This window comes from Grampus griseus (assembly GCF_964374135.1).
Source record: "Grampus griseus genome assembly, chromosome: 5".
In the NCBI taxonomy this organism is placed as follows: Eukaryota; Metazoa; Chordata; class Mammalia; order Artiodactyla; family Delphinidae; genus Grampus; species Grampus griseus.
Window position 1 is genome coordinate 15,799,498 of NC_138998.1, and position 23,610 is coordinate 15,823,107.

The window sequence follows — 23,610 nt, forward strand, 5'->3', positions numbered from 1 at the left end:
CGATTTTGACTCTTACTATTAAAGTTTGTCATGGTGCTTGCTCTAATCAAGAGGTTGCCGGCGCTGTCTTCAGTCAGAATAGTTTGACCTTTTTACCACAAGAGGGCCATCTAAACACAGAATGTCCTTATATTTTTATGCTCTTACTTCATGCTTCAAGGATGTTTCCGTTTTGTTTTTCACAAATCTTTTTACAAACTGAGCGAATGCAGACCCTGAACACTCAATTTTGGAATTCATCAAGGGGAAAAAAGGGGGGGGAACCCCATTGTGATTTAAAAAAACAAAGATTTTCTTGGATTTAAATACATGAAATGATCACATTTAATTCTAGGCATTTCCCCCTTTTACATCCATATCCCATTATTGAGGAAAGTGCTTCCTTTTAAAAAGGTCTCTATAATTTGTATCGTGGTATATCTTAAAAATAGCATTATAAACGACATCTTGCACCATTTGGAAACCTCAAGCTAGCTAAAGCATTGCATTCCACATAGCAATGAGCCAACTCTATTCATCACCTCAATTTACGTAATTTTTAAAAATTATTAAATAACTACTCTGTGCCAGACACTCTGAGAGATATTAGGAATACAAAGATGACTTAGGAAGTTACAGAAGATCCTTTTTTTTTTTTTATCATTGCATTTATCTTCTTGAACAAAAGAAAACAAGGATATCCAGGAGTTTATAATTTGAAAAGCAAAAGTGGTAAAGCTGTTATCCACAACTATTGTCCTCCACTCTCACTGAGGACTGGAGTCCGCTGTGCGGCTTTCTACACCACAAATCCCCACTTACTAAATTAGGCTCATCAAAATAGGAAGAGAGGAACACTTAAATGAGGATAAAAACTCTTCACGTATGTATGCAAAATTATGCTAAACTTATACCACAGCATAAACAAAAAAGTTACTTTTCTGTTTAAACAAATCTGTGTCAATGCAGCCTCATCCAATAGGAAACCATCTGTGTTCGGACACTACTGCTGTTAGCTCTTCAGTAATTCCTGCTTTCTCGAATATGCTCGCAGAGAAACTGGCAGCAGCTGAACCAACACTCTGTTTTCCAATTTCTCTCACTCTTTGCCACACTGACAAGAAAGAAGATCTGAAGGCAGTCTATCTGTAGGATCTTGAATCACTATCAAAATCAAAGATTTGCAATTTTTCAAAAACAATTATGCCAGTGCTGAGTGCCAGGCTGATCTTGACTTTTTTATTTCTCTGTCCATCTCAACGTTCTTTTTATTTTCAGGGATGTGAGCTTAAAATCAGGTTGCATAAAGATGATCATTCTAAGACCCCTTCTCGTCCCTCTCCGTTTGCTTTATGCATGTGTCAGTGTGTTTTGTATAGGTTAATAGTTGGTTTATTACAGTTTTGTACTCTTTACTGCCTTGCAGGATGCACTGGGGGAGAATTCTAAAAAACGTTTAAGCAGAGCTGATAACTAGCAGTTAGCTCAGAATTTTGTTCCTAAATTCAGCCTTTTCTGATGTTCCAAGAACTTAGGTAACTGTTTCTGCATGATATACATTTTTGACTGTTTTATTTTTTTTTTCCAACTTAAGGTTCCTCCTGACAAGAGAAATGGAACAGAAGAAATATACTGAAATAGCTGTTCTCCTATTATTCTTGCCTTTGAAAAAAATAGAGAAGAAACTGAAAATCTCTTGTGAAAACTTGTACTGGTGAGAGCTACAAGGCTAGAGGGGCTAGAGAAGTTCGCCAAGCTTTGCATGTATATATGGATTGCTGGGTACCTATCTGAACAGAACAAACTTCCCAAAGCTTTTCAAACAGATTTTTCTGTACTAATGACCATCAATAAAATGGGATCTATCCCTTGACTGCTGAATATGGGTTTGGCCTGATAAACTCAAGCAAACTTTAGACTGTGTTGCTTCCCCAAAAGAAATCTCTTAGTTGTAGTATTGTGTTACCAAATTATAGTTGACAGACAAAATTTCAACAAATCGAACCTTATAATTCAAATCAGGATAAGAAGTCGCACAATTTACCATACAGAGAATTTGGAACAAAGAAGATAAAATTAGGATTTGAAAATCCTAACAACATTATGGCTCTTTTTTCTATTCTCATCCAATCTTCTGCACGATCATATTTTTCAAATAGTTGTAACTATAGTATGGCTATTACTTGGTGATCTGTTTTTGCTCAACAATGTAGCATAAGCTTTTTGTTTGTTTGTTTTACTTAATAGTGTCCAGAGTCATCATTTTTGCTGGCTGCATCAAATTCCATAAAACAGATGTGTATAATATAGGTAACTCTTTCAGAGAACATCTAGATTATTTCCAATATTCCCATATTACAAATAATGTTGCAAAGAGTATATTCATGACCACACTCTTTAAAAAATCATTCTCTAAGGATAAATGTGCAGAAATGGCATTAGTGGGTCAACATATATAAGTACTTTTTACAGTTTGGTAAGTGGTTTTCAAACCTAGATGAAAATAATTCCATCTATTGATATTAGCTAAACACATAATGTGCTTCAATCAAAAAGAATGTTTGTAAGTATAAGTACTTATATGTACTATAAGTATTAAGGCAGTTGACCTATACACACTACTATATATAAAATAGATAATTAATAAGGACCTACTGTATAGCACAGGGAACTCTACTCAATACTCTGTAATGGCCTATATGGGAAAAGAATCTAAAAATGAGTGGATATATGTATACATATAACTGATTCACTTTGCTGTACACCTGAAACTAACACAACACTGTAAATCAACTATACTCGATTAAAAAAAAAAAGTATTAAGGCAGGATTTGCTTTGGAAATCAGGTAAGTTTTGGAAACTTTCATACGAAATGGATAAGAGGTTGCTTTTACAGTAAAAACCGTCATTTCAATAAAAATATTCACTGAAAATTCCATTTCCAGAAAAACACCTTTGGCATATAAACTTTAAATAATCAAAAGAAAAAGCAATCAGAAAAACTTCCCAAGGAAATCTAAATTAATTCTACATAAACCTTCTTTGGTTAATTAAATAGCAGTAGTAGGGTGGAAAGAGAATAGAGTTTGAAATCAGAAATTTTCAGTTCTATCTAGTGTTTATATTTACTAGCTCTGGAATCATGAATACTGAATAAGATAATGTACAGATAGCTTAAAACACACTATACAAATCTGATTTAACAGTTGTTATTCGATCTCAATTTCTATAAACATGACAAACATATTTCAAAATGGTCAAAATAATAATAGGTTGTATAAGTAGTATTAAATTCATCATTACTCTGCAAGTTAAGGCTTGAGAGTCTAAGGAAATTAAGGTCAATGGATGAACTTATTCAAAACTAAACAGCCATTTGCATGTTCTTTAAGAGACATTCTATGTTTTGTGCTTAACATAGTTAGTCATCTTTAGAGACTAACATTCAAAGCAGGAAGAGAGGGCTAACTGTAACAGGGAAGAGGGACTCTCGGGTACTTTTTTTTTTTTGCCGTACACGGGCCTCTCACTGTTGTAGCCTCTCCCGTTGCGGAGCACAGGCTCCGGACGTGCAGGCTCAGCGGCCATGGCTCACGGGCCCAGCCGCTCCGCGGCATGTGGGATCTTCCCTGACTGGGGCACGAACCTGTGTCCCCTGCATCGGCAGGCGGACTCTCAACCACTGCGCCACCAGGGAAGCCCATCTCAGGGTACTTTAATACTCTGGGAAGTCAATTTAAACCTAATGACCAATATTAAGGAGCTTATTCAAAGACACATACATACCCGTTGTTCAACAGTAAGCATCATGGACTTTATTAAGTTTGAGCTAACACAACACTTTAAAAAAGAAATACTGGATAATCAATTTTATCAAAGAACCCAAAGCATTACAGGTCATGAATATACAATCTAATACAAAGAAATTACCTGAGTTTTCAACTCAAAACGAATTCAAATATCCACATCTTAAAATTCTGGTGATTAGGGGAAATGATCTTAGTTAATTGTTGGTAAAATTACATTCCCAAGATAAATATCTGATGATGCGATATCTAGTTTCAGTCTGTTATTTGATAATTGTACAAATTTGGTCTACCTGAACCTCATTTTTTTAAAACTGAAGAAAAAGACATCTACTTTAGCTACCTCAGAGAATTTCTGTTAAGATCAACTGGGAGTTTTCTTTGAAATCTAAAAGGTGGAACCTATCATTACCACCAGGCCAGTGAAGACAAGCATATTTCTATAGATGATATAGCTAAGAATTTGTCATTTGACCTTATGTAATTAAAAAAATCAAATCTGAATATACAGGAATGACCAACTAAATAAAACTTGCCATTAAATACACTGCCAGATTTTCATTTACTCATTTCTATGCATGACAGGACATCTGAAACAAGCTCATCAATATGCCAGATGTTCAGATCTATAGTTACCTTTATTACTCCTTCTAAATAACTGCAAAGATAGGGGCATTTTAGCTTTAATTTGTATGAAGAAATTGGTGGAAAAACAGCAAATATGAGTTGGCTGAGCCAGGATTAGCAATTCCCTTATTTTAAACAATGTACAACTCTATCATCTCTAAAACAAAACTCAAACTAATCACAGACAGTAATAATCGACAGAGACTAGATGTTTTAAATGGGGGGTGTGACCACATTTTAGAGAGTCATTCTAAAGGCTTATTACAATTAAAAAAAATGTAGACTACATAGACCTGTGTGCATAAAACTCAATATTTCTTGGTACTTTTCTAAAGAAATTAAAATATCATACAAGCAATAGCCAAACACTCTCTACGAAAATACGGAAGTAAAATAATTCTATCAGTAAGCCTTTCTTATATTATTAAAAGCATTTGCTTTTCTAATCTTATTTTGAATTGCATCTTTTATATGCAATAGATCATGACAAATCCATTCAATGCCTATAATAATGTCATGTAGGAATGCCTTTCACTATCACTTGAATCCACATTTATCTTTAAATGCTCTTTTTTGTGTAGGCAGTAGGTATCATATGTTTTTATGTCTATATGAAAAAAGTCACTAGACTCTTCTGTGTCAGTAAGTAGTGGAAGCATTCAGTATCCAGTGGTCTGAATTAGAAATTCATGTCATGATTACCTCAGTAGAATAAAACTTTCGGCACATGAATACTTTATTTTAAAACAAACTTTAACTGAAAAGTATCAGAAGCCTAGTGGTTTGCTCTCCTTCCCTGGAATATGTCATATGTTTTTGTCATACAGACTATTGATATAAAAATGATGTAGTTCACAAAATGGCAATCTAATGTCTCCATCAGCATATGAAATATGTGGCCACTGGTTTGTCTTTTGTTTGGTTAATGCTGTTATGCAGTATAAATTACCCTAAAAATTATCACCAATTGCTTAAAATATTTCATAATGCTGTACATTGTGTTCTCAGCAATTTCACAAAATGTAGCATGCTAAATGCATTGGAGGAGGAAGATTTTTGTATACAAGTAACTGTACATGAGGTAAATGATGAAAATTAAGACTTAAATGACAGGTGCTGGCATCCCTGGAATAGGTATTTTATAGACCATTTGCATTTAGAATCACCTGGCAGATCTGTGCAAAGGATTTCAGAGACCCGCTAAAGACCCACTGAATCAGTCTGTGGGGATGAGGCCCTGCATTAAAATTTTTTTTTTTTAGTTTTTAATTTTTTTTTTTTTTTTGGCTGTGCTGTGTGGCTTGTGGGATCTTAGTTCCCTGACCAGGGACAGAACCCAGGCCCTGGGCAGTGAAAGCCCCAGTCCTAACCATTGGACCGCCAGGGAATTCCCAGGCCCTGCGTTTTTCACAACCGTCCCAAGTGATTCTAATCACATTAAAGCTTGAAAACCATTGCTCTAGGACTAGGGGCATGAACTAGATGCCACATTTTGTAGCTGGAATGTTCAAAATGTAAACATGTTCTCAAGAAGAATGCTAACACATGTTTAAAATGTGTCATATTTTATCTCTTCTGTTACATTACCCTAAGCTCTGAATAAGGGCATGTATCGTTCTGTGATTAATTAATTGATTAACTGGCTGACTGACGCATTTATTCCTTCACTGACTAAGTTACTGGGCATCATTTATGAGCTTGGCACTATTCTGGTGGACCTTTGCTTGTTGTTAATAACACAGCTGATAACCTTATAAGGCTTCAAGATATGCCTTCCAACAGTTTTTACGTGTAAGATGTTCAACAGTTCTTCATTGGATATTGTTGAATAAACGAGAGAATAAATGCATTCATGGATCCTTCTTGCACCATAAAAAAATTATTGTGTGTCGTGAAAATAAGTCAAACAGTGATTTCCTTAATTACCAACTCTTTGTAATGAAGCAGAGATATGACTAAAAACCTCAGTCCTTTCCAGTACCTACAGATTTTTAATAATTTCTTAAAATAATCATTGAAAATGACCGCTACTTGAAAATTACACAAGGGCATCCCAAGGTCACAAAATGGAATTTTAAAAGCCTCATTTCAGTGACTGATATTCGGGAGACTTGCTCCTCTTTAGAGGAAACCATGAAGACTGAATTTTACAGCACAGAAAGTATGCAGCTACAAGGTCTTTTAAAAGATATCCAACAAAGAATGGATAATATGAATAGTGATAGAAAGCTTAGGGGTGTGTGCGTGTTATTTATGTGTTAAATACCTTTACAGTAGTTTGTGGCTGGCATTAAACACAGGAAAATGACCTAAATTTCACCTAGAATGTCCTAACTGGAGGTGATCTTAGAGATTGTCTGGTATATTCCCCTAATTTAATATGTGTGGAATATGCAGCTCGGAAAATATCAAAAACTTGACCTATGCTTACTCACCTAACTAGCAAAATCACCAGCACTAATCCTTGGATTCGATTCCTGTTTTTCAATTTAACATTTTTTGTAGTATCACACTGGGTGCTATAAATATAAATATGTGTTAGTTCCTCTAAACAGAACCAGAAGGCTGATAATCTACCATGTTTTTAACTTCTTCATTGTCTATTTTGTAGCCAAAGAGAGAAAGAAGTGGCAAGAAGAATTGGCCAATATTTTAACTGATTCAAAATCTGTTCACCTCAAAAGGAACTCAAAATTCTAAAATGTACTTGGGAGTTCCATGAGTTAAAAATAGAGTATAGATTTAAACCCCAAATAACTAAATGTGTAAATTAAGTGTGTGCACTTACTGCCATGTCTTTTAGACTCCAAGATGTAGTGCAATTAGCATGAGAGGAAATATCCTGAAGATAGGAGTGTCTAGAATCACAAGTGCTAGGAGATAGGTGCCCCTCAGCTTCACACTGCAACATCCTAACAGGGTGTAACTGTGACATTGAGTCAGATCCTGTGCAGGAGAATAAGGAAGCTGCCCTACCATCAGGCATTTAGATAAGTGGAATTCGGGTTCAAAGGAAATGACAGTCATTGCAACAGGAGCCATTTGTTGTGACTATGGGAAAGGAAGACAGACAAAATACTCAAAGTAGCTTCTTGCAAAAGAAAAACAAAACAAAAAAAAGACAGAAGTCTTCATTTTAACTAAACACCATACAAAATATAACCAATTACAGACTACCTAAAATTGTGGGAGGATTAGTTTAAAAGAGTTCTGACCACACAATCAGCCTTTTAAAGAGATTCTTTGACAGAGATTTAAATAGAGACGTCCTCAGCTTTAGGAATATCATCTATTAATAATTAATTCCATCAAGTTATCTCAGACTGCCTATTTGGTTCCCATTAAACAATCAACAATTACACATTATGAACCCAGGGTTTGCTTCAGAAAGGTCGGTGGGTGGGGGCGGGGGGGAGGGATGATTCATACGTTGAGCACATCTAATAATTTTTAAATATTTAACATTTCTTAAATTTCCTCCCAGTTTATCTGCAAACAGCATTAGTTAATCAATGAGCAAGAACAATTGTGCAATGACGAACCACCCACAAGTCAAGGTGTTATCTCTAGCACACAGCAGAGTCCTTGGTGCACAGAGGGCGTGCAACTAAGTCTCAATATCCTTCCTGAGTTCTCCTTGTGGAACTCTTGTAATTAGTAGCTTTTCCCAAAACGTTCAATGAAAGGTAAAAAACAAGCCTAAAATAAACAAACAAATGAAAACTCTAAAGAGAACACACAAGCCAAAATTTACTGCCTCCTCTTTGTACTATCACCTGTGTGGGAAGGGAGAGTAATATACTAGTGTTTAAAAATGTAGTTCTGAGTTCATTCCCCACCGGAACATCCTACCCACGTGACCCTGAATAAGTTACCTTACCTCTCTCTCCATAAATTTATCGCCCTGTTAAATGGAGTTAATGATAGTATCTTCCTCATAAGATTGTTTTGGGGATTAAATGTGTTGCATATGAAGGGGTAACGCTGTGATTGGTAGATAGTAAATACCCAATAAATATCAACTATCGTTATTACCGTCAAAAAGATGGTGGCAGTTATAACTATCTGAGATCCTTTGTAATGCGTGCAATGAAACTTAATAAACAAAAAATTGGTGCTTATTAAATAAATTCCTGCTAAACTGATTAGAGTCAATTATGTTCACACAATGGCCTTGTTTTTCCGCTTTCTCAGTAATTAAGACACGTAAACGTTCTCAGCACTAAGTACTGCCTCATGCTAACCAGGAAACAGAGGAAGAGCTCATTTGCTCTTTATATGGACACCAATGCTAGATTTGAGAGCTTCAATGTACAGTAATGTTGCCATTTTCCCCCTTCATCTAGAGTTTACCAAGTTCACTAATTTACAGCCATGCTAAAATTCTCAACAACCACTTCAACATAAGATTTATATCTTTAATTTCTTTTTCATGTAGCAATAGCAAAGTATATACATCTGATCATCCTTGACTAAGACTGAGAGCATCACCCAATTTACAATTTAAAAACTTATAATCACATTTCATGAACAAGGCTGCCTTGCTATTCCAACCAAAATATTATGAGGCTTATGAGGAAACTTGCAACGATAAATTTCAAAACAGTTTGTAGAGAGTAACTGAATAACATCTTTATGAGGACAAGTACCAGGGGATTGATAGAATTTGTTAATAGCAACAATAACAAGAAACATTTAGGAAGCTTCTGCTGTGTGCCAGACACTGACTAACTCTTTGAGGTAAATGCCATAAGTTTCTCCAATTTGAAGATGAGGAAACTGAGGCACAGTGAAGTAATAAGCCGTCTGATCCCAGAGTCCAAGTTCTTACCCATTATTCTACATACAGATGTTGTGGCTTCTATAAATGTTACATTCATCAAGTATAGCATATCTATATTCTAGCCAAATGCTCCAAACACTAAACCAAAATCTCTGCTTTGAATTGTTTTTAACCTTTATGGCCATGGAAGAAATAAACAAAGAGCACACTTTGAAATTTAGAATGGAATACAGAAAGACACCAGCGAATCACTCCTACCTCAAGTCTGTCTGTCCGCATTAATTTCTGTGCAGCAGCGGCAGCAGCTGCAGGTACAGGGACCCCAGGATTCCCTGTAACCAACATTGGTGCAGTCGGCAAGATCTCTGCTGGAACCAGGCTTGGGGAAACAGGTCCCAGGTAGGGATTAAAGGCTGCTGATGCATTGGTGGCTAAGCTTGGTGCAACTGAAAACATTGGCTGAAAAATAAAATACAAAGCAAAATTTAATCGGCAGGTCTTGGTTCAAAGTTGATATCCTGCATTATATATCTATCCTCCATCCATGTATCCATGCATTCATTCATAATCCATTCTCCCTTTGCTTCCTCTTTCCCTCCCTCCCTCTCTCCATTTAACTGTATGTTTATTTACTCTCATTTAGGATAAGACTGTTTCTTAAAACAAGCATTCATCAAATCAACGTTTTTCTAAAATAGAATGGGTAATTATCCATTAAATTTTCCACTGGGATTTTGAAGCTTGGGGTCTATAATACTTGCAATTTCTTTTTGAAAAATAGCTCAACCATTCAATACAGAAACTTCTTGTGGTTACCTAATCTCCACCTTTGTCCTGATTTAATCCTGGAAACTTGTCTAAGAAATACATTTCATAATTGCTATGTCAGATGTACTTAAAAGATCTGTTTACAACTGTTAATAGGTTGCAAGTGTCCTATTATCTAGAATAAATAAAGCAGAACTCACATGGACAGCAGAATTTCACAGTCAATGTAAACTGTGAATAAATCTTATGGGATACGTGAAAGGTGACGATGACCCATTTCTTTTGAGCATATAAGATAAAGTATTTGGCATATATATTTGTTGCAGGTTTTCCTGGGGAAATTATAAATCTCCCACCAGCCTATTACACCTTCGTGAGACACCTAACAAATTCAGCTTACTAGGGAGAAACTATGCTGAAATGTGAAGTCTGAAAAAGAACACTTCTACAGAAATGCATTATGATTGTGCAAGGAAATACATATAGTAGCACTGAATAAAATGCTACAAGATAGATTTTTTTTTTGCCAGGAATGCTTTCATGAATATATGAAAATAGTTTCTATTTGTTGATATGAAAATTTGCATATCAGGAAATATGTTTTTGAATAAAATTAAATAATTTACCTGAAATCTATTTTAACAATGTGCTTCTCCAGTTTTCAGAAGCTAACCTAGCACAGTTTTCCACCTTATTGGTGGTAAATTTTCAACTTCCTAATTCAATGGAGTTTTCATTCTTGATGTTTAATGCTGTGTGTAATAATAATGTTTGTTTCCAAAACACAAAACCAAATGGACAAAATGGATCCTGTTCATTAAGGTAATTTTAAACAATCTGTTGTTATCTTTACCCTGTAGTAAGGAATAGAATCACAGAAATTTCTTTTAGAAAGAAAGGGACATGAGAATGTAGATAATTCTTCCCTCTGACAGGAATAAGAAGTTAGATGACCCCAGAGTTTATTTAGTATTCAAGAGAGTTTTGGTGTAAGGTTTTATGCAATCAAGATGGACATGTTACAAAAGTAATTCTTATAGCTCAGAAGAAATATCTTTAAAAAAATAAAATATATCCTTTATCTAATTTGGCCCTGACTCATCCTGTATTTAGAAGAGTAAAACAGATTTCAGGTATACCTTTTTTCTTAGGGCAGTGGTTCTCAATTATGGGTGATTTTGCCTCGCAGGGGACATTCTGCAATATCAGGGGACATTTTTGGTTGTCACAGCTGGGGATGCCAGCTGCACCTAGTGGGTAGAGGCTGCTAAGTGTCCTATAACACAGAACAGTCCCTCGTAACAAAGACTTACCCAGCCCCAAATGTCAATAGCGCTGGGGTTGAAAATGCCTATCCTAAAGGATACAGCCTTCTCGTGACTTCACAAATTGTTTTAGGACAAAATATTTGCAGCCAGCATATCCAGTCTTACTAAGAAGACCATGTAATACAGAGTATTTAATACATAATTTGATTCACTTGGGTGAATAAACAATATACCATGGATTCCATCGATATTTTCAAACTAAAATAATTGTTGTTCCTAATGTGTTGGTTTGAATGCCATGGTTAGTTGCCCTGCCTGGTTCATGGCTCTTGATGAAGTTGCCTAAAGTAATACCTCCGGTCCCCAGTTCCATCCCTGCCCAAGGCAGCTACCCACGCACAATAGGAAACTATTGGGGGGTTCCAGATATTAACAATCAATAACCTGTCAGAAACTGGGGCCCAGAGCAATCTCCATCTATCAACAGTTACTTATTCAAACAGCAGCTGATCTGATACTGCTTCACTGACTACTGGTTGCCAAGGCAGCAGCAACACAAGAGTTGCCCTGTATAGTAAATACGTGTTGAACTTGGATCTCTATTCAGAAATATTCAGGTTAAACTTACACTGTTACATACTGTCGGACACAATATGTGACATTTCAGCCAGAAAAACACTCTAATTTTTCTCTTATTTAAGAATTATAAGAAATTTAGCACAGAAGACTAAAAGACTTGTTTAGAATATGGAGAACAGAGCTGGTCAATGTTAATTCTTGCTATGAATTAATATGTATTTCCAGAGAGGCCATTTTAAATGTATACTTCAGAAAGTTATTGAGATGTTTGTGTCACTCTGCACAATCTACTATAATTATTTAGAAGCAGAGGTCCAACTGACAAACTGATGGAGGGAAGAAAAGCATTTTTATTTTAAGAAAATAAGATCAGTGGCCAGTAAAATCCAGCTTTGCTGAACATCACCGAATAAAATAAATTTATAATCTGCAATGCATATAGTGTAGCAGTTGCATATTACAGATAAAAGAATACTTTTATGAGATAAAAATACTCATCTTATTAACTGGAAACAATTTTTCCACTAGATTGTTTCTACAGAGTCGTCACATGAATTAATTTTCTGACAATTCAGCAGAACAGATTCAAATCTGAAGAACTTTAGGGCACTGTCCCCAAGTAAAATCTGTAGCAGCTTCTAAAATTCTAAAACATCAACTATTCAACAAACATTATCTCAAACTGCTCCCTCTCCAGATAAAGAGTTATTTGCTCAACAGGCAATCGATAATAATAGCTCTGTACTTTGAAACTGGATTCCAGTAGCTGCCCAAAAAACCCACTGAAGTGCAGCATTCCTTCATTTCTTTTGAATTTCTGTAAATTTGTTATATCCCTTTTTCAAAGAGCACCTTGCTAGAGGTAGGTCATTGCCGGCCCCATCAGAGTGCTCTAATCAGATTAGTGAAGCACTTGAACTGTGGTACTGCCAATTCTCTATTCCAAATGCCATCCGAAAGAGGATTCAGCAGAATCACAAAGACGGATATTAATACAATGGTATTATCGAGCAGTATCCTATTTTCTCCGAAGTAACCACAGGATAACATAGAACTATGTAATTGGTGTATTTGATACTGACTATATCCTTGTAATAATGATTTACAGATATCTTTGTTCCCAGAAGGCATAAGGAAGGTTGGTTTATGATTGCCTTTTTGCCAGTGAACATCCTAAGCAGAGAAAAACAAATTGCAATCTCACTAATGCTGGTGCATTTATGGGCTAACCACTTGTTTGTTTTAAATGAGACATTTGATTCCATTAAGGTAATCAGGCTTTATTATGAATGAAAATGTTATTCAATTTCACATTATGACCCTCGTTAACTGTGTGCCAACATGACTATTACAATAATTCTATTTATTGTGTGCCAGGCATTGTGCTAAGTGCTTTACCTATGTTATTATATTTAATCCTCATAATAGTAGAGTATAAACTCCTTGGAGCAAACGAAAGCAAAAACTCCACTGCTTTTGTTACAAGGAGGAGGGGATACATGTTTAGTTCACTACTAAATTCCCAGAACCGAGAATGATGCCTGGCACACAGTAGGCCCTCAATAACTATACACTGAATACGTGAGTGAGTGAATGAATGAATGAAAGTGTGAATAAATTACAGCCATGTCAGGTGGATATTATTAGTTTCATTTTGCAGATAAGGGAAAGGGCTCACAGAGATTATGTGCCCATGGTCACAAATGAGTGCATGGAAGACCTAGGAGTTAGACATCGGTGTGTTTAATTCCAGGTGGTTCTAAAACCAGTGGTTCTCCGTGCTGGCTGTCCAGCAGAATCACCTGGACGACTTGAAGCCCAGAACTCCCTGGCACTCTCTACTCATCAGAATCTCTAGGCAGCAGTAGTTTTTAAGGCTCCTGGGGAAATCCTATTCCATGTACTATGTGGTCTTCTACTATTTAAATACAGAAATAGGTCCAGTTTTCAGGTTCTATGTGAGGTCTCTAAGTATATGTGCCTCCTGTGGCTCCCTGCTTTTGAACATGGTTTTCCCTCCACGGTGAAGGTTGCTCCTGTCCAGCCCAACTGTTTAATTCCTAATTAGGCTTCAAGAATCAGGACTCTTTCTCGAAGTTTGCCCTGATCCACGCACACCTCCAACTATGAAGGCGCTTTTCCTACCCTCTGTTCCTACGTTAATTCTTCGTCACTGGAGTTCAGCATTGATCACCAGGTGTGTTTACTTAACCATCTCTTCTACTTGGGCTCTCAGAGTGCAGTCTCAGGCACTGTGCTTTGTCCATTTTGCACATCCTGCACTTGGCATCTACACAGGTCCTCTACAAACATTTGCTTAACAAATGTATTTATGGATTTGCTGTTTTTCTCTGCCACAGAAACTAACTAGCAAATATAGTAAATATTTTCTAGTATACATATTTGAACATTAAAAAAGATTTAGTGTTATTTCCTCTGAATCTCAAATTTTAATCATTAATTTCTTTAGTATGCTTATTTAAAATTTATTTTATTTCTGATTGTCACTTTTTTCATATTGAACTAAGTTTCATTAACATACTGTTACCATGCTGTAATATTGCAAATATCATAGGGATTCTAATTTATTTTAAAACACTGTGTGAAACAGTGTTGGTTTTGCATATAATGTTTGCCATTTTTAATAAAATAGAGGGAGTACATAAAACAAATAATATATACTCAGTATGTGCTGGGATTTACAGAACACAAATTGTAAGTCAGACTTTTCTGGATTTTACCTGTGTGTGTGTGTGTGTGTGTGTGTGGCGGGGGGTGGTGTGTTTGTGATGGTCAAACGTGTAAACAGGGAAAAATTAAGCTTTCTAAAAAAATTTACAGCACAAAATCAAGGTATATAAAACCATGTTTCTGGGTAAGCACAGCCCTGTACAAGAGCTATAAACAGTCTCTGTAAACAATTATTTTGAATATAAGCATAGAGCCAAAAGCTAACGGGAATTATCAACAAATTTACATTACAGTGTCTTTTCTTCTAAGAAGGTAGCCCATGACTGGAATAAAATGAGAAATACTGTTTTAAACTCTGCTTCTAGACTGACTTGCTGACTGGGCAAATCAAATGACCACTTACTTTATTCTTAATTTCACATTATACTTCAAGTGACTTTTAATGAAGTAATAAACATTTAAATAAAGAAGACTCACTTCTAGCCCTCCAAGAAGAAAGGTATCAACAAATATGGCCTGATGCCTAAGATTCAGGGCCCATTCTCATGCTGCTTGAGGAAGCAGAGGCTCCTTGACAGAAACAGGCAGTAAGATGGGCAGGATGGATGAAATAAGATTCAGAGTGACTGACCTGGAAACATTTTTACCAGAAACACTTGGGGATAAAGCAGCCTTATCTCAACCACTAGTTGGATAAACTGGAATGTAAAGCACTAAAAAACAATTTAAGAATTCTAGGTGTTCCTGGAAGTGTGACAAATGATGACTTCAAAGCTTTCAGGAACCAACTGCCCAAAAAATGCTTGGATATGAAGTGACAGCAAAGGCAAGGCAACAGGAGCAGCAAAGGAGCTCCTAAGACTTTAGCTAAATCCAGTAACTTTGAATTTCTCTATCCCTAGCCTACTTCAAGTTCACGAAATGCATAGGGAATTCGACATGAGTTTTGTACCTCGAAGTAGCTAGTGTGTGTACCTTCAGGGCAGCTGCCTTGGGAAATTATGGATGGCCAAGGCCAACCTTTGGGCACACAGGGAAAGGCATGGGAGGGCACTGCTAGGGGACCTCCAGAGCTCAGATACACTCTTCAAAACACTGCTTACGCAGACCTCTTCAAGGGCAACGCCGAGAACCTGGAATCAACAGGGTTTCTGAAAAACATCTTTCTGGGATGGACCAAAGAAATACACCAGATGCCTCTAAGTTGTGAGCCCCTAGGTGCAGTGTATCGTTGGTTATTTAGTAATTTCTTGTTAGATTACCTTTGCATCAGATAGTGTATGGCAAAATAATAGTACTTTTTTCAGTACTACCTAGAAAAAAAATCCAGAAATTTTATTCTTTTAATTTGGATAATTAAATACTATAGGTCCTCTATTTATCTTCAAAGATCATACAATAAAGCAAAAAATGCTCTTTTGCATTTTTATTAGTGGTTTAGAAATGATAATAGAACTAACACCAATTACTTGATAATTTACTATGCTAAATTTTAGGAAGTAGACATATACATTCAATTATTTATTTTCAACTACTTATTTTCTTATCTTATGAAACTGGAATAATTATAAGATTGGTAGGACCTTTCAAATAATATATCTTAAAGTTTTCACTATATGCTGAAGAAGGTCAGGGTTTTTAAATGAATCCACCAAAGACCCGGAGTTGGTTGGTGGCACGTCTCCATTTAGTGTTTCCACAGCATGGACGCCAGAACCTGAACGGCCTGGGTGAAAATCCTGGCCCTGCTAACTCACTAGCTATGTAACTTGGGCAAACTAGTTACTCTCTGAACCTCTGAGTCTTCATCTCTAAAGCTGGATAATATTCCCTACTTTTATAGGACGGTTGTGAGGCTTTATGACGTAAAATGTGCTGAGTGCCTTCAATGCCCTCAGAGTACTGTAATTACCCCCCAAATGTTATGTTCTTTTTCAGATTCCTGGCTTGGTACATTTCATTACAACATAATCAAGTCCATGAAAACAAGAAATTCGCCTATAAATCCCTGCATTTCCCAGAGCAGCCCAGTGTTATGTTCTGGAGATCTTAAATTTATAGACCCGGTCTCTCAAAATTTATGAGAAGATGAGAACCCAAACTGGGCGGCATGATAGCTATTTCCTGGTCCCAACAGTACCCTCATCAAGTCCCTGGCTGCCTCTGCTAACAGTCTACTAATAGGTATCCACCCGTACTCCCATTCGATGCTGCAGTCTATAATTGGGCTTGTGCTCTGGTTCCAGTTATAATTCCTTTGGACTCTGGCACGGGTAAACTACCCTGAACCTCTGCCTGTTCTTCTCATGTTCGGGAAACTCACTCCTTCATTCTTTCTTTCACTTATCAAGCAATTTTTTAAATCTCTGCTACATGCCAGGCATAATGCTAGATGCTTCTGAATTTGATTAGACCTCGCTAGCCTCTTCCCCTCTTCATGTTTCCTCCAGTTATGGTCTGGGGGCCAAACTGGCTGGCCCTAGAGAACTAAGATGCTTTACTTACTTGACTAAAAGTCCAGTCACTGCTCAGATATTCCTGATACTGCTGAGGTTATGAATCTGCTCACAGTATTATCTCCTTTGCTATCACTACTACCTGGGTTGGATCCAAGTTTATACCACGTCTTCAAACACCACCATCTATTCTAGTGGCCATCCTCCTCTGAGTGGCAACCCTTTTCCATATTAGTCACCTGGCTGTGTTATAATCCCTCTCTGTAGGCCCAGCACTAAAGTTCCAGTAAACAGCTGGTTATGACCATCTCGTTTATTTCTGAATTTATATTCTGATATGAATATACATTTCCATATCATTATCCTCATCAAAAAAGGGCTGACTACAAAAAGGATCGAAAAGTCTCAGGTGGGGTTTTGAAGGCAAATTTCCTGGATTAAAGCCTTCTCTACAGTCATTAAAACCCTAAATGCTTTAAAATTGAATAATTAAAATGACTTCTATACTCAGTACAAAAACGTCACTCTGAATGGAGTCTACTTTTAGACTATGATCTCAGGATGCCTTTAGCAGAAGGGTAATTCCACATTCAAATCTAGACATATCAGGGAAAATTAACATAAAGCCTGAATGGGCTCACAACTAATAAAAATAAATGCTCCGTCTAAGCAGAGAATTTTCCAACAATAACACCAGAAAATGAGGTAATTTTTCTGATGGTTTCAGAAATCTGTGACTTGTTGATTTTTTTTTTAAACAACACATATTTGTTACTATCATTTCAAACACATGAGCATAAATGGTGTTTAGAGTTTGTCCCAGGATTACACATACGATGACCCTGAAATGGCCTTGAGAGTAAAACTCAAGGACTAACTCAGGAGATGGGCCAAGCCTTCACAGTGAGGAACTCACTGTCATGACCTGTTCTCTGCCATCTGGGAACCACACTTGCTGATCTCAGAGGTTCTCCCAGTCACCCAGAGGGTAGAGCCTGCCGGTCAGCACGCTTTAAATGTTTAAGTGGAACAAAGTGTCTCACATCAAGGAGAGATATTATATTGACTATCGTAGTAGCCACCCCAAGGATTTATCAGATCTTTGAAACCATATGTGAGAGTCGAGTGTAAAAGAGAACTCTTGTCCTATATTTTACGCTAGAGACAATGATTAAACTTTTTTTTAAACCAAATGGAAATCTTCATGCTATCCCAACACAGACATGTGAAATTAACAGGTGTCACAGAAATAAATTTAAGATATCATATTTTTAACTGAGTCCCCAATAATGGAAAAAATATATCAAGTTAAAACAGACAGAATTATAATATTCTCTCACCTCAACTGTATAGTATTGATAATTGGTATCACTGCCGATTGGATTTGGAGATCCCTCCCACCTCGAAATGCAATCCCCCCCTCTTTTTTGGAATGATTGGTTCATTAAGTTCTAAGAGAGAATAATAATTACATTGAGTTCAGGGGTTAAAATGTATCAGGAAAAAAATTAGTTAGCATACATGCTACAGTTAGCTATCAGAAAAATGTGGGTCTTCACGTTTCCATGACCCCATAATATTGCATATAAGTCAGTGACAGGAATATTCCGATCATTGCAAATTTCAACATGCATTTAAATACAGAATTACTATATCACAATTAACATCAGAACATCTTTTGTAACCTAAAATTAGTTACGATATTAATCTCTCACATTTTTGTGGATAAATGTGAGTAAAGGTTATTAAAGTCATTTGTCACATACACCCTCCTCCCAAATCCAAACAAATAAACAATAAATAAATAAATATGCTCAGAATCAAAGGTTACGTACATACACGGCTCAGTAAACATTAAATCCATATGACCACCTACAGTTTATAAAATTTTGCTCTTTTCTTAAAAGCTCGTGGAGTTTCTGCCTCTCCTGATTAGGTCTCCTTTGATGAGACTTCGAGGTCCATGATATGGATTCGTCACTGTCAGAATTTTCCTAGCATTTGTAACTATAAACTAGTTTCAATTTAAGTTTAAAAGAATAACAAAGGCTCCTTTTCAAGAAAGAGAACTGTATAGATTCTCTTTAAGGAGAGAGGAAAGGGAAACATTTTCTCAACATTAAAGATGATATACACCAATTTTTAAAATGACTATTACTGCTAAAGGTAGCCTGAAAATGCACCTTGACTATACTGATGAGTTTAATGACCATTTAAAAAAAGACCATTTAACGTCTGCAAGTCACAGGATTTAATTTGAAGGGAGTTTTGAGGGACAAACATGCTGTAATGTAAATTTCCACATGATTTAGCCAGAAGATGAGTAACTTTACGGTGTGAAAATTGTTTCCAGGGTTTGACTGCTAGTTTGGCTAGAAAATGCTAGGTAACTGATACTGTTACCTATGTTCAGTTGATCTAGTGCAATCACCACTTTAACACTGAAAGGGAGCACTCAGAATGACAAACTTCAGGAACGAGAACTGAGAACACGCTTACCACGGGTTGCAATGGGGCACCGGGCATCATGGCGTTGGCTAGTTGCATTTGCTGGGCCAACATGGCCATGTTCTTCTGCTGAATCAAGTTATTGCGCCCATTTATCTCCAATTGCGTTTTTAAGTGGGGGGGTGGGTGAAGATATTTGCAGTTCTCCCTGGAGCAACGACCCTAAGAAACAAAAGCAGAAAATATCACCTTAAAAAAATAATAAAATCCACAAATCTTAAGAAAATCATAATGACGCAAACCCGTCACTTGAATCTACTGTGGGTCTTTCACACAATGAAAAAAGTCCAAATCACTTTATTATACATTTCAAGTAAATGATGAATTCACTCTAGTGTATTATCAAAATGAGATATTAAGACATGTGAAAAAAGTTTCAAGCTTAAAGAAGCTCCTGTATTTTAATATTAGCACTAATATTTCTAGTTCCAAGTTCAAAAATCTACAAACTGCCAGGGGAATATTAAAACACAGAATTATCAAATAAAATGTTAGGCTCCTTCCATAACATCTTCTGGTTAACTTTAATGAACCCAAAAGAATGATGAAGTTTTACCATCTATTTTTACTTGTACTGAGTCGTAAGGGAATGAAATTAGAAGACTCAAGGCACACTGTTATCTTCAGTAAAACACCTTTACATGTATCTCACAAGAAGTAACATTAAAATTACTACTAAGCGTTATAAGCCAATCTATTAAGAAATGTACAGATGAAAAGAAGAAGATTTCCACACATTCCTCACTGTGTATAGAGATTAGTAAGTATAGTGAAATATTGGTGAAAAATGTAGCCTTTAACCTTCCAGTGGTAAATCTAGTCTACATCACCCAAGAATTATACAACAATAGAAACAGACATATTTACCCTCCAAAAAACTTAGAGTATAAAATGGAGAAAAAAAATAAGTTACTATAAAATAAGAAATGTGAATATACCTTTCTTTTGGGATGATTCTTCTCATCAAAATATATTTATTAAAGTCTGTATTATGCAATATTGTCAGGGATTGACCCATATTATTATTGACCCATATTATTATTGTCAAATCATATTGATAGTAACTTATCTCATGAATTACCACCTTGACAACTTCTTTCACCAATAAATCTAATTAGAGCTGTTTGTGAGGGTAAAAGAAAGATTTAATTGAAGCCATCAACCACCTTCTTGAGCTTTCTTTGATTTTTCTAAGAAAAATCTATTTACCATAATTTGACCTTGTACTGCAAATGGACGCAGAAAACTGATGTTTATATTTGTGAGAAAATCTGTCACAATTCTAACTTGAATGATTTATTTCTGGCTCGTTTTGATTAAGCTTTTTAGGAATAAGTTCATAAGTTTATATCACAGGATACTGCCTTTTATTTTAACAAGCTTTATGTAATAAAGCTTTACTAATAATATTTTAAGTCAGGAGGCAGTAGAGAACAGTGGTCAATAGCAAGGATCTTACAGGCCTCAGGACCTGGGGTAGAGGCCTAGCTCTCTCACTCATCAGCTGCATGAATTGCATAAAAAACTAACTTCTTTAAGCCTCAGGGTTTTCATTCATTTCAAAATTGCTATATAACCTACAAAAGAATAAGTTTATTTTTAAGATTAAAGAAGATAATGTCTATGTCACACCCTCGGTACTGCCTGGCACTCTCCAAGGAGCAGAGGAAGGTCAGAAGCTGCTATTACCACCACTCCCAGAGCATTTTAAATTGTATACACAGTAAGAGAAAAACAAAATATTGGCATGAAGGTAACTTTTATAATATTTATTAGCTATGGCTATTGATAAATTCACAAGTAAAGTAACATTTACATATCTATGACCTATTCCATCTGAAATCATCATGCTTGTCATCTGTTGAGATCGTGATTATATTAGCGTAAAAGCATCTGGATGCAAAACAACTTTCACAAAAACAACACTTCGAGTCACAAGATAAACCACAGGGGATGACTGGCCAACATAAATAACTCATGGATGACACATGGTCTGATTTCAGGGATATCCAGTTGGGGTCTTTTAAAGAAAACCTGCTTTTTCAGTACAAAGAACAACTTGTCTCTAAGAGAAATTCTGCTTCTCAGTATCTCCACATCACATTTCTTACTAAGATTGGATTTATTTAAGTGCAGATAAGCAGGGTTATATCCACTCTGAAGATTCAGTTACTGTCAATTGACTCAGATCAGTTTCTAGAGTTCCATAAATAACACAGAGACAGCCCTGGGCCCTGAACCCTGCTTTGTCAACACTAACACTGGTCTTCCTCGCACTTCATTCTAGTGCCTCCCTTGAACATAAACCACCAGGGCTCTCCTACCTAGGAATACAGCCTGGATTGAAATAACGAAGGAGAGAAACCACGTGCAAACCACCATATATTCTGTATCCCCGCATCTCAAAACTTTTAATAGAAACTCGGACCTTTGGTTTTCGTTTTGTCTTTACTACATCTACTCAGGAAAAATGCCATTCTACTACACTTCCTACATAGGCCACCTTTCCATGCTTAGCTTGATCTGACTGGATTGCAGCCTCACTTTCAAAAAGCTATGTTCCTAAGAATCATCAACTGAGGACATTTTGTGGCAAAGTACACAGACTACCAAGCCTCCTCCACAGAGTTTGTGGCAATAGGTCTGGGGTCCAGGGATCTACATTTAACGGTATTCCAGGTTATTCTGATATAGCAGAAAACACTACAGAACACAATTATGCAAAGCCACGTGAATTTTTCATTGACACGTATGGAAAAAATAACTGAGTAGCCTCTGCAATTGATATTAGATAAACTTAGCTTCTTAGGAAGGTCAAAACGTATTTAATGCTTACTATGCTGCTGAATAGTTGTGGTTTGACAAATAAAAAGGTCAAAAGCAAGTTAGAATAAACATCCTCTTCCAGAGAATTGCCTAAGCTCTGAGGAAAACCACCAGTAGCAACCCTTCTAGAGAGTTCAGGTAAATACGACATTGGTACCTCTCCACATTCATCCATCTCTTGAGTTCCCAGCACTGTACCTCAATAAGCATTTGCAGAATGAATGAATGAACACTTCTTACTAAATGCTTAAAGATGAATTCTACTGTAAATCCATTCTGGAGACAATGAAGATAACAGAATAAAAACTAGATCTAATACCAAATTTTGACTCTGAGTTGTACTAACCTAATGATGCTTTTATTCAGAGGCCAGAAATTTGAACACAGAATAAATAAAGCCTGCCACAATAAAAGGAGAAAAAGTAACATGAGGCCTGCAAGTTTCACTAGGGAGGAAGATTTGTGTAGGGATTCAATGTACTTGGCATTTTAAAATCTATACAGTGACAATACATTCTAAAAAATCTAAAAACAGAAATTCAATCAGTATCTTGTACTCACATATGCAGATTTTTGTATAGGAGCTACTACTCTACATCATCAGAGATTTCACCCCAAGATACAATAAACTGGGTTGCTAGGATTAATGCAAAAACATGAAGAAGTTTCTATTCAGTTTTGATTGCTACATGCAGTTCCCCTTATTGCCATATAATCGTACATCTGACCAAACACAGCTTGGTTCAAACAACAGCTTTGTTACTTACTTGCCGTGTGACCTTATGGAAGTTAGTTAACTTCTCAGAGTGACCATAGCTTTCCTGTAAATAGTAACAATACCATTGATCTCACGGGTGATGTATGAGGATTGAGCGAGATAGTGGGCCAGCCTCATACATGGCTCCTGGTATAACAGCCTGGCAATAAATATTAATAATTTCTCTCTCTTTCCGTAAGTTCTCAAGCTAATAACAAGCAGCAGTTGCTTAACCTAGGACCCTATCTGTTAACGGTACTAAAAATAATACAAGTAGCAAAACTCAGTGACAGTACATGTCAACCATCAATAACATAAGCTTTCCCCTTAATCATCATTTTCTATTTGCGACATCCACTAAGGGAAAATGCCCTTCGAATACATTTCTCACAATGTTATGCTTCTGCGGTTTACTTCTGTTGATCGCACCTGAATCTTATTTTCAGTGAGCTGGCCAGCTGACTAGCAGGCCACACTATACTGCCTATACCATAAATATCTTAGACTCCATTCAAGGAGGCCTTTTATAAGTTAACACAACACAGATTCCAAAGACATCAT

General features: G+C 36.4%; 1 protein-coding gene across 16 annotated transcripts in view; it reads right to left on the bottom strand.

Moving 5' to 3' along the window:
• Positions 1–23,610, bottom strand: part of MBNL1 (muscleblind like splicing regulator 1) — a 245,691-nt gene that overhangs the window by 21,191 nt on the left and 200,890 nt on the right. For 12 of the 16 annotated variants that reach the window (XM_082654726.1, XM_082654723.1, XM_082654717.1 and 9 more), the window contains 3 exons: positions 19,458–19,628; positions 18,299–18,409; positions 9,455–9,655 (listed from right to left, as the gene is read on the bottom strand). In XM_082654726.1, coding sequence (XP_082510852.1) covers positions 9,455–9,655; positions 18,299–18,409; positions 19,458–19,628 — 483 coding nt within the window. The remainder of the gene's footprint in view (positions 1–9,454; positions 9,656–18,298; positions 18,410–19,457; positions 19,629–23,610) is intronic. The other 4 variants (XM_082654732.1, XM_082654719.1, XM_082654720.1 and 1 more) reach the window with 1 other exon arrangement.